Source organism: Nannospalax galili, unplaced genomic scaffold, assembly GCF_000622305.1.
Source record: "Nannospalax galili isolate Female #2095 unplaced genomic scaffold, S.galili_v1.0 scaffold178, whole genome shotgun sequence".
Taxonomy (NCBI): domain Eukaryota; kingdom Metazoa; phylum Chordata; class Mammalia; order Rodentia; family Spalacidae; genus Nannospalax; species Nannospalax galili.
Window position 1 is genome coordinate 1,946,458 of NW_008341757.1, and position 11,722 is coordinate 1,958,179.

Genomic DNA, 11,722 nt, shown 5'->3' on the forward strand with positions numbered 1-11,722 from the left:
GGGCAGCCGTGGCGGCCGCGGGGGACCGCAAGGGGCGGCGGAGAGGCGGCGGAGGCCGGCCGCGGGCCGCGCCGACCATGCCGCGCGACGACATGGCCTCCCTGATCCAGCGCATCGCCCGCCAGGCGTGCCTCACCTTCCGGAGTGGCGCGGCGGGCTCGGACGCGCTGCCCCCCGGCTTTCCCGAGAACCTGAGCAAGCTGAAGAGCCTGCTGACCCAGGTCCGCGCCGAGGACCTGAACATCGCGCCGCGCAAGGCGCCGCCGCAGCCGCCGCCACCCAGCCTGCCGCCCGTCACCTACATGCACATCTACGAGACGGCGGGCTTCAGCCTCGGCGTGTTCCTGCTCAAGAGCGGCACGTGCATCCCGCTGCACGACCACCCGGGCATGCACGGCATGCTCAAGGTACTGTACGGCACGCTGCGCATCAGCTGCATGGACAAGCTGGACGCGGGCGCGGGGGCGCGGCCGCCGCCCGAGCAGCAGTTCGAGCCGCCGCTGCAGCCCCGGGAGCGGGAGGCCGTGCGGCCGGGCGTGCTGCGCTCCCGGGCCGAGTACACCGAGGCCAGCGCGCCGTGCGTGCTCACGCCGCAGCGGGACAACCTGCACCAGATCGACGCGGTGGACGGGCCCGCCGCCTTCCTGGACATCCTGGCCCCGCCCTACGACCCGGACGACGGCCGGGACTGCCACTACTACCGCGTGCTGGAGCCGGTCGGGCCTCGGGCGGCCTCGGGCTCGGCCTGCGAGCTTCCCCGGGAGGTGTGGCTGCTGGAGACCCCGCAGGCCGAGGACTTCTGGTGCGAGGGCGAGCCCTACCCGGGCCCCAAGGTCCTTCCTTGAAGCGGCCGGAACCCAGATCTGCTGCCCCCACCGCAAGGGCTGTGTCCTCCCTCCCTCTCCCCCCCGGCCCGGGCTACGGATCGTCAGCGGCAGCCTCTTCCTCCGCAAGCACAGGCCGTGGACCGCAGCCACCCGGCACGGCTATGGGGGCGAGGTGGGGGAGGGCGGCCAGGTTACTTCCTGGTCCTGTCACTGCCACCGGGGCTTTGGTTGAAGGGAGTGTGGCGGGGGACTCAGAGCTTCCATCCTAAAGCCATAACGGAAATACTCTTCCTCTGTTTCCCATTCCATACGAAATACGCTAAGTGGTTTTTCAGCCCCTCCCCCTTGGGTTTGTTTTCTTTCATGCCCTTAGGACTCTTTGCTTCTTCACAGTTTTAATTTATTACTGACTGCATGGCCTTGAATTGTTTTCAGTTCAAGTCATTGGTTTAAAACAAACACTAGGTTTCTAAAGATGAGCTGCTTTTAAACTTGAGCAGTCCTGCATCCCAGTGAAAACTCATCTTTTCGGAGTTGGGGTTGAGTCTCGTGACTCTGCAGGATTTCTTTCCTCCCTTGCCGGGTTACCACCGCTGTTTACCGAGGCAGGCTCCGTAAGACCCTCACACCGGCCCTTAGAGTTTATCTTTCCCTCTATTTGTAGAGGTTTTTTTTGTTGTAGATTCACCTTTAAAGGAAGTCTGTATTCTCAGATGGCTTCTGTTCTAATCTTGCTGTTCTTTAAGGGTTGATAACCAGAAGATTCAGAGGAGCTGAATCTGTAAATGCTTCCAATAACTGAATGTAGAGCCCTAACCACTGTTCCACGGTCTTCCTGTAGTAGAGGAGAAGGTACCAACAGTCTCCCTTTCTCCCCAGAGCCCGGAACTTGCAGAGGGCTGTGGTCCCAGCTGTGTCACTGGGATGGTATCTCACCCCTCTCAAACAAGAGCCAGGGCAGGCTTCTGATACCCTTTCCTGTAGGAAGAGGCGGAGGGGGTGGGAAATAATAGACGTATTTAGTATGTGGATGTGCATATGTGGCCTGCAGGGTTGAGAATTTAAGGACCACTTTAGGGCACAAAATTGGAGATTAAACACTTTTCCTAACCTTCACAGAGAATAGTTGTGCTGTCTGAAATATTTTTTTTATCATTTGAATATGCTGAGCAAAGTTACCTGTTTACAGGTGTCTCCACACCATCTGCTTCATGCTGTGGAACACTTTCTCCCTTTTTACTTATGGGACTCTTCACATCTTTCTATAAAGACAGACTGTAGAAATAAACATCAAAATCTACCCAGCTGTCTTCTAATCCCTTCTAAATGACTTGCTAGAGTTGTAATAGAATTGAAATATCTGTAATAAAGGAAGACTTAAACTGGTGACAAGTGTTGACCCCAAAGGGAAACTGCTCCTTTGTATACTACGTTACAAAGACCCAGGTTGAAGGGCCGTTTGTTCCTAGTTGTTAAAGTAGTATGAAAAAGGAAATTATTGATGAATGGTTTGGGTTTTATTTTAATAAAAGTGAAACTTAGCACAGCATGCTAGTGAAAAGCTGTTGGAACCCTAACCACTGGCGAATCCCCAGGCCTTAGCAGGGTTGCTGGAGGTAGGGAGCTTCCCTTAGTGTGGTTTGAAATGCCTTTGCGTCTTGAGGCTCCTCCAGCCCCTCTGTGGAAAATCTAGACAGCAGAGGATGGTTTTAAAACTTAACAGTGTTTTCTTTTTTCACAGCGTAGCAATGAATGTGTGGTTTTCAGCCACATGCCTTTTTTGAAATGTTGCAAAAAGTTGATTCATTTTCAAAGTTGAGAGTAATGTGTATGTTACTGCATAATCTGGAGTGCTTTACACTGCCCTGAAGAAACTTACTCTAGGACAAGGACAGCAATAAAGAGTCATTGTGAAGGACTTTATTGCAAATATATAAAAGGTCTCCATTACAAGCAGTTTGAAAGAAAAAACTAAGGTGCTTTTCAAAAGAATAACTAAAATTGTTCTGGGCTAAAACAGCAATACTGTGTTTTTAATTTAGTTTGGTAAAAACAGCAAAACTTCTGTTTCACTGATAATACGTTGAGTAAATTAACAGTGAAAACAAGATGTAATGTGTTTTAATGAGCTGCTGTGAAGAGAATAGGCTCATTTCTAAGGCAAAATGTGCAGGAAAACCCTTGCACTTCTATGCATAAACTTAGTTACCAGTGTGCGGCTCATGTTTCCAGATAGTTCTGCAATACAGAGTGTTTTATAACTGGGGTAAAAGCTGCCTCTCTTTTCATTAGGAGACACCAATGAGCACAATGCTGTTAATAGCTTGACTTTTCTGCTGAGAAATAAATGCAATAATTACCGCTCATGAATGTGAAATTGTCCAAATACATGTGAAGCTTCAGTTCATAGTGACTGGTTACATCAGTGTAGAGTTGTGGACCTTCCTAGTGCTTTGAGAATTGACAGGTTTGAACCCCAAGGGCTGTGTGTTAAATAAAATGCCAGCCTCCTTTTTAAGAAATACGTGTTGTATCAACTGGAGCAGGTTATCTGAGCTTTTAAAACCTAACTCACCGTTTTCTAGCTTTCAATCCCCACATGCAATGTAAGTTCCTTGATTTTGGCTTACCCAGAGGGCCTTGACCTCTCCTCTACTGAAAATGATTCTGAGTCCTCTGCTCTAGCTCTCTTGCTCCACCAAGAAGCAATACAGCCCCACCTCAAACCTCTGCCTGTGACTGACTATACAACTCTACCCTGATAGCCTCCACTCACGACTACTGGCCTGAATTCAGAGCTTAGGGTCACACAGAATCCAACCACTAATCAATCCATTGCATAGCTAAGAACGGATTTTATCATTGTGAATGATACCCCATCTTCAAATCCAGGAATAAAATCAGTAGATGTATGGAAAATAAAGGCATGTTTAAAAGTATTAAAAGAAATGTTGATTATTGTAAAATGGATAAGGAAACATTACCTGTGATAACTATATTTTAAATACTGTTAAAAGTTCATAGTCTGTTCTGTAAGATTATGTTGTACCAAGAGCCAGTAACCTACAGATTTCTAAAGTCCAAGAAATAGTTTAAAGTTAGTTTATTTCCTTGAGAGTGGTCTTTGAAAATGCATCTGAAGCTAATGTCTAACTGCGTTATTTGCTGTAACAGAAAAAAAAAAAGCTGCTGTCGTATTAAACATTAAGAAAACAAGCTAGAACAAGGAAATAAAGGTAACTTTTATCCTCAAATGGAAACACAAGACAAATATGTCCATCTTTTTTTTTCCTTGCCGAATTTGATTGTAGTTTAGACTGGCAGCATTATAAGTATCTCTTGATACTGACTTCCTAACACACACACACACACACACACACACACACACACACTGAACTGTTAAAACACTTGTTTTTAAACAGTATTTGAAACAATTTGCCTTAATCTCATTATATCACCTGGCTTGTGAACACTTAAGAACCTAATTTGGGTTTAATTTACCTGTGTATAATGAATCTCACCACCTCAGAATCCTGAATCTTTAAGGAATTACTCTCCACAAAAACAGTAGGCAGAATATCTCATGTTACCATACAAAGTAGACAAGAGATTAGAGGAAGCAGTCTTACCTTTGTGTGCAGATTTCTTGGGCAGATTTTTTGAACATCTGTGAAAATTGGCCTGAATGTTTCAAGTTGGGAAGGAAATGATTCAAGGTACTGCCTTACTATGTTAGCATCTGGAATAGAAGGCACAGTTGGCCCTGAGCAAGTGCTGAGGTATACACCTCCTTACAGCTTGTTGGTGAGGTATGCCACCACACTAAGCCAAGGTGAAAGTGTTTATGTAACCAGCTAGCTCCAAAATGTCTTCAGTTTTATTTTTTAAATGATGTTTAGTCTGTGGCTTTTTAAACAGTGGTTTACATTATCTTGATGAAGATGCTCAACAATTAGAGTTTGGGAAGGTGATTGAGTATTGTACACAATTTAGGTGTACTATATCCTAACATAATAAGATTTTAGGGGGGGGGGGAGTATTGGTTTGAAACAATTACCAAAAATTGTCATTGCTTTATATTTGCCAAAGGTAGATAAATAATGTGCTGACAGCTGAGAAAGCAGACTCTAATGGGAAATCATCAGTCACAAGAAAAAATCTGACACTTGGGTTTTGAATTCGCTAGAGTTCTGGAAAAGTTTTCTGCATCCTGGAAATATGGATGAAGAAAGGAGATGCAGAAGGGTTGGTGACCTCCATAAACTGACTCAAATTCCAGTGACTGCTACTCTGAAATACAGGCCATGGATAAACAGCCCTCAGCCTGAGGGAGTTTTGACAGGAGCTATAAGCAAAGGGAGGGATTCTCAGATGTAGCTGAGCGGTGGGGGCTCCAGCAGTGACATCTGTGAGAAGCAGTGGATATTAAATACTTAGGTTCAGATTTCAAAGTTAAGATAACCACAAAGATGATCTCTTTGCTTTGTATGATAGGTGGTAAGTCAGACTACTGACTTGTGTTTTTAAAAATGCTCCCAGTAAAAGGATAGTGTATTTTGTAAACCATTACTCTTAGAGGATGCTATTTACCTGTTAAAGTTAGATTGCCTTGGAGAGTTTTAAAGTCAGGGATTGGTCTGTCTTATCTAAAAGCTTAGTATCTTGAGACTCACTTCTAGACCCACCAAGCTTGTAGTAGATAAATGATCCTTCCAAATAAGGGCAATCAGCTGGGAAGCCAGGACTGGAGAGAAATGAGTCCTGGGGTAATTCCTGTGTGACCATGAATGTTGTCAGTGTCTAAGCATCTTTGATCTGAAGAGGCGATAGCTCTTTCAGAAAGTTTTCTGTGGTCTTGAGATTAATCCTGGAACCGGAAAGTTTCCAGCTTGACCATACCACCCACTTTCCACAGAGCCATGTCTCAACTGAGCTCCAGGTTTTGGTGAGAATTGTGACAGCAGCTGTAAGTGCAACAGACACCTCCAAGTGGGCACTTGTTTATAAGTATTTATTTTCCAGAGCCTGCTCTGGAGCAGAGAGAAGCTATAGGCTGTTAAAGGCTGTTAGAGAGGATGGAGCGATGAGTCAAAACGCCTCCCCACTTTTACACTAATTCATGGGGGAAATCCCAGAACGCTAGTCATGGGTTGTGAATGGAGATCAGAGAGGCTTGGTGTCCACAGGCTAGCAAGGAAACAGAGGTCTCGTGTTGGTCAAGCCCTTCAGCCCACTGGAACCTAGTTTTCTTCTGTTCATAGGTTACAGCTTTGAATGGCTGTTTTAGGCCCCCACAAACTGCATAAATGATTTCTGCAGCAAGAACTGTTGTTGAAAAGTATTTATTTACACCATAGTCATAAACCATTATCTGAACTTCAATTAGTGGTTTTACGTTAGAATAGACTGTTTATTTTTCCACAACTATTAAGAGCTAATAACCAAACGAGCTAGCTGCAGTTAACAATATGTACATTCTTATCTGAAAATTTGACTACAAAGGTAACACTTTTAAGTCACAAAACAGAGCATACAAAAATATACTTTCTAAAAAAATTTCAAATATTAATAGGCAGAAATATACAGCATACTTAAACTGAGGGAGTGATTTTTTTTTCCATAGTAAGGCATCCCGCCTACATGCAGACCCTGTAACACTGTCCACATCACACAAGGCACCAAGAACACTTCAACACAACTGCATGCATCCAAATTCTAGAGAGTGTATGTACATCCCCCTTTAAATAAGTTAACCTCTTATTCCTTTCAAGAGATCATAAATTCTGTGCATGTTCCCCTACCCCAAAGGTTCAGAATATGAAGAACAGTGCACATCAAAAATACACAAAATCTGAATAGGTGTTCATTGAAAAAATAGTCTGTTTCTCAAGGAAGAAGCCCATGTTGCTTTGTCCCTCCCATCACTGCCCTTACGTTCTGTGCGTTTTTAGTGCGCATTGCTTAAGGGTAGAGACAACCAGGTAAACTTCAGTTCACTGTTCTAGGGCAACAGATTGTGCCAGGAAAGGCCAGGCTCCACTCACTATCCAACCTCCCCCAGATCAGTCCCAAGCTATAAAGTGCAGATCAGGTTTGCTGTGTCTTTTTGCTGTCCCACTCCCAGGGATCAGCATCTCCCAACCAACTGTAGAACAAATCTCAGGTCAACTGGCATCCAGGGCCAAAATAATGGGAATGGTGAGAAACAGTCCTCAAGCAAGGTCAGGCCTCGGCCCTCTAGCCTGGGGGGGATGGGGAAGCCCGCACCCAACCCTCTTCTGAGCATCCGCATTGCCTCCCTAGGAGAGTAAAAAGGCTTTGCTTCTAAGAAGGGGCATGGCTGGGCTCCACTAAGGTCCTTTGCCCAGGTATCGGAGGGGCAGGGAAGGGTGGTAGTGTGTGTCGTGCAGTGGATGGAGGGCCTCTGGGGCCTGGAGGAACCGGTGTGCTGGCCGCAGCTTCGTCTCATGGTGTCCGGGTCCGAGAGGTGCAGGAGGCTAGTGGTCCTCCCCCAATCGTGCTGTTACCGCACAGGCTGGCCCCGGCCTGCGAGCCCCCAGGACCAGAGGCTGTGGAGGGGGCAGGCACTGAGGATGAGGGAGCACTGCTCTTCCGCTCCTTCTGTCGCAGGTGGATCTTGGTGTGCCGCTTCCTTTCGTCACTCCGGGCAAACTTTCGGCCACAGTAGTCACAGGCGAAGGGCTTCTCCCCGGTGTGGGTGCGGATGTGAGTGGTGAGGTGGTCACTGCGGCTAAAGTTGCGCATGCAGATCCGACACTGGAAGGGCTTATGGCCAGTGTGGATTCGGATGTGCCTGGTCAGCTCGTCGGAGCGGGAGAACCGCCTGTCACAGCCTTCTGCTGGGCACGGGTAGGGCCTCTCGTGTACTGGTGTCTTGCTGGGTCTGTTGGGGTACTTGCGTGGCCTCAGGATGGGCCGCAGTGGCAGGTGATGCGGGTTATAGGCTGCAGCAGAGCTGCTGCCAGGCAGCCTGGGTCCCTCAGTGCCTCCAGTGGCTCCTGGTCCTGTGACCCCAGCACTGGGCCCCCCCAGGGTAAAGTTACGGATGGTGGAGAGTGGCGTGAGTGGAGGGGGGACCCGCAGGGAGTCCAGGGGGCAGGGAAACGGTTTACGATCTGGGCCAGCTGCAGCATGTGGGTCTCTCTGGCACGGAGATGGAAAAAATCCAGGATAGTCTGGGATCATAGGGATGAGACCTGGGTCCATGGCTGGCTTGGGGGATGGGTAGGAAGGAGGTGGCTGGTAGGCCAGTGAGGAGGTGGAAGTGGTGGGTGGCGACAGGAATGCAGAAGGGTCCTGGTAGAGCTCTCCCGAACAGCCAGAGTAAGGAGGAGGAGGTGGTGGTGGAGAGTAGAGGTGGTCCAAGTCAGGCTGAGTCTGAGACATGGCGCACACACCCAGGGGTCCTGTGGCCAGTGGGTTGGGGGAGGCAGAGGTGACGCTGGATGAGGCTGTGGTTGAAGCTGGAGGGGTGACCCCTTGCAAGATGCCTGCACTCACAATATTGATAATGCCTTCTGGGTAGCAGCTGGCACCAGGGTACTGGGGATCAATGGAGAACTTGCCCATGTAAGTGAAGGTCTGGTTTCTGGGCGCAGAGATGGGAGCAAAGCTGGTAGGATACGGAAGATCCAAGGGCCTCTTCTCCGCGGGCATGTCAATGTTGATCATACCATCTGAGGAGGGAAAAGGCAGAACGGAGGTGGCATGATGAGAAGGCAGCCAACAAGCAATTCTCACCCCCTCTCCTGCGGCCATTCCCAAACCGCAGAGCTCAGGCAAAGTCCCACCAAGAGGTGGGGGAACTGAAGCCTGGAGACAGTAAGTAGAGGCTGGCCCAAGTGTAGGACTCAGGAACTACCTCCAAGAAAGCGGTGCGTGCTCCTCCTCCTTCCCCTGCCCCCCCCATCTGTGGCTCTAGTTCCCAATTAAACACCCGATAATAGCAGCAACCGAATTAAATAATTTCCCATCTGCCTCCAACCTCTCCCCCACTCCTTTGCCTTGTGGTCCCCCCGCTGGGGCACCGACACAGACACCACCCAAGAACGGACCAATCGCAGCCAGTATAGAGAAGGTGCCAGCCTTGGGAGAGGGGAACCCCAGAAGGGGTGGGTGGGTGATGTTCCCACTGTTCTCTTTCCTGGTGCCATCTCTCCCTCTTCCCTCTCCCGCTGCGCTTTAGCGAAGGACTGCGGGTGGGAAAGGGGGCTGTAGAGGAAGGAATCTAGGTTTCTCTTCTATCCCAACATCCTCAGCCTTGCCTGGCACCCGCTGCGCGTCCCCGCCCAAGCCCCAAGCCAGCGGCTGGCCTTCGAGGAAGGCGCGGGGGCCGCGGGCGGGCGAGAGAGACGACTTTGCACAGCATCGCTAAGGAAACCCGCCGCGCCTGTGCCCCCGCGGGCCTCCCTCGGCAGTCCGGGGGCAGTTTCCCGATCTTGCTCGCCCTTCTCCTCCACCTCGTCTCGCTAACCCCTCCACTTGGGCCATTCGCAGGTGAGGCCGCGCCTCCTGACCGCACTAGGAGCGCAGCGCGCTCCAAGATCCTCCCGGAGTAGGCTCAGCCACCAGAGTGGTGCCGGCGCGCTTCCCTGCCACTAGGCTCTGCAGACGCGCACCTTTATTCCGGAGCCCGGAACTTCACAGTCATTTTGCCCCTACCAAGAAGCATAGTCCTGCAGATGGACCTGCTCCAGCCCCGAAGCCCAGGAGGGGCGCCTCATACACCCTGAACCCTGTTCCCTGACCAAGCTGGGTGCGCCTGGGGCGCACGCAAGCGGGTTTGGTGACCCCCCGTGCATCTGCCAGCTCGCACAGCCTCGGCGCCCTGGTCCTGGCTCTCTCCGGCTCCTCCTGCTCTCTTAGTCTCCAGAGCCAGGGCGGTCAGCTTCATCACCTCAAGTCCCCATCCTCTCCTCCAAGTCCCGCACACCCACCGCTCCCCACCCACCAGCTCCAAAGAAGACACGCGGCTTACCTCCGGCCACTCCGTTCATCTGGTCAAAGGGGCCTCCCAGTTCGGCATTGGGAAAGATGGTCACCGACGGGGCGGCGAGATCCTCCACCGGGTAGATGCTGTCAGGCAGCTGGTGCGTAAAACCACCGAGAGTTACTGGGATTTTGTCTACAGCCTTGGCGGTCATCATTTGATCCTCGCGCAACCTGGAGACCCAACTCCCTCGCTACCTGGAGTGCCAGAGAAGCCGTTTTGGAGAGGGGTTGGACTGAGTCTGGGTTGGTGTCTCCTTTTGCCCTCCACACTTATAAACGACCACCACCAAAAAAAAAAAAAAAAAAAAAAAAAAGAAAAGAAAAGAAAGAAAAAAATATCCAACAGAAATAAAACTAGCAAACAAGTTGTTGGCTTCCTAAAGAAGAAAAATGGCTATCTGCCACTGACTCCTGTCTGAGATCCGGCTGCTGGGGAAACAGCAGTTGCTGGTGTAGTGTTATTATAACAGTCAGTGTGTCCCCTCGCAGAGCTATTAATCAATTGCTGCTCTCTCAGACGGAAAGTGTTAGGCTCCAAGTATTTATGGGCAGGTCTTCAAAACCCGTGACGTCGCTGCCCATATATGGACTGAGGAACAGGGCTGGGCCAGGCGGCTTTTGCCGTCACATGGCCAATTTGCATAAGGGCTCGGCCGCGCGGGCTCCACCGGGCTCGCCAGGGGCGCTTCTCAGGCGGTGGACACCCGCGGGGGTCCCGACGGGCGCGCGCCTCGGCTGCAGCGCGGATAATCCCGGCTGCAGAGTTCAGCAGGGAGGGGGCGATCCCGACCCGGCAACGGTGGCCGCGGGCGGGCGAGCGCGCGGGCCCGGAACGCGGCTCAGCCTCCAGGGGCGGGGAGGAATTCCGGTTCGCCGAGACTTTCCAAAAAAGGCGAGGATCCGGTAGTGGCGGCTCCGCCTCCCCGGCCCTTGTTTGGGAGCCATTCCGGAAAATTAAACTTCGGAAAGAAACGGAGCGGAGCCGAGACACTACAGTCAAACCCCTCCTTCACTTTCTTGGCAGCTCAAAACCGCAAGCAAAAGAGAGGCAGAGAGAAGAAAAAAAAAGCTCCCCGCATTCACGGAAGCTGACTGCTTTTTTCTGAATTACTCGGTGGAAAGAAGTGGCTAGTGATAAGAGTGAATGCGGTGTTGCTTTTTTGGAAAGTCTGTTCTATTTATACAGGAGCGAAAACGGAACAGGTTTGGGCTGTTTGTTTGTTTAAGTATTTTTGGGTACCATGAGGCTGGGGTGGGGGGTAGACCAGAGGAGAGGCCGAGCTGCTGCAGGAGCTTCCAGAATTCCTCGGCTGGAGACGCCCCCTTCCTCTGCCCGCGCGCTCCCCGCCCCCCTCCAGCTGCTGCGCGGAGCGGGCGCCCTTCCCCGCCTGTCTGGGCGGCCCGCAGCGTGGGGGCGACCAGATGGAGGCTTGGATACTCACCCTGGCGCGCGCCCGCGCCCGCGCGCGCGCACACACACACACACACACACACACACACACACTTCCGCCACACGCCCTCCGCCGCCCTCCTACACACCCACTCACACTCTCCACACACACCTCCCACTCCACACCGCGCATGTGCGCCCGCCACCCCAGCAGGGTCCGCAGGCGGCACCCAGGACGCCCTGCGAAGACACTGTCCTCAGCCTCTCTCAGCGTGATCCAAGCATGAACATTTTCTGGGGGTGCATCCTCGCCGCGCCTAAACCGCTACTCCAGCGGTCATCTCCCTCTCCATTGCAAAAAGCCACCTAGATCCTGAGTGACAAGAAACGGCGTCGCCAACACCAGTAATGGAGTACCCACGACCCCCACACTTGTTTCCCTTTGCTAGTTAGAAATTAAAATAAATTAGACTAAAAATAAAAAATAAATAAA

General features: G+C 51.0%; 2 protein-coding genes across 2 annotated transcripts; one reads left to right on the plus strand and one right to left on the minus strand.

Annotated features, from left to right (window-relative positions):
* The first annotated feature begins 6 nt into the window (after nucleotides 1-6).
* Ado (2-aminoethanethiol dioxygenase) lies at nucleotides 7-1,136 on the plus strand. The gene has a single exon (XM_029565528.1). The coding sequence runs from the start codon at nucleotides 78-80 to the stop codon at nucleotides 843-845; it is 768 nt and encodes a 255-aa protein (XP_029421388.1). The 5' UTR covers nucleotides 7-77; the 3' UTR covers nucleotides 846-1,136.
* Nucleotides 1,137-6,336: 5,200 nt separating this feature from the next.
* Nucleotides 6,337-10,342, minus strand: Egr2 (early growth response 2). The gene is made up of 2 exons (XM_008837303.3): nucleotides 9,826-10,342; nucleotides 6,337-8,524 (listed from the first exon to the last, which is right to left on the minus strand). The coding sequence occupies exons 1-2, from the start codon at nucleotides 9,992-9,994 to the stop codon at nucleotides 7,293-7,295; spliced, it is 1,401 nt and encodes a 466-aa protein (XP_008835525.1). The 5' UTR covers nucleotides 9,995-10,342; the 3' UTR covers nucleotides 6,337-7,292.
* Nucleotides 10,343-11,722: the final 1,380 nt, after the last annotated feature.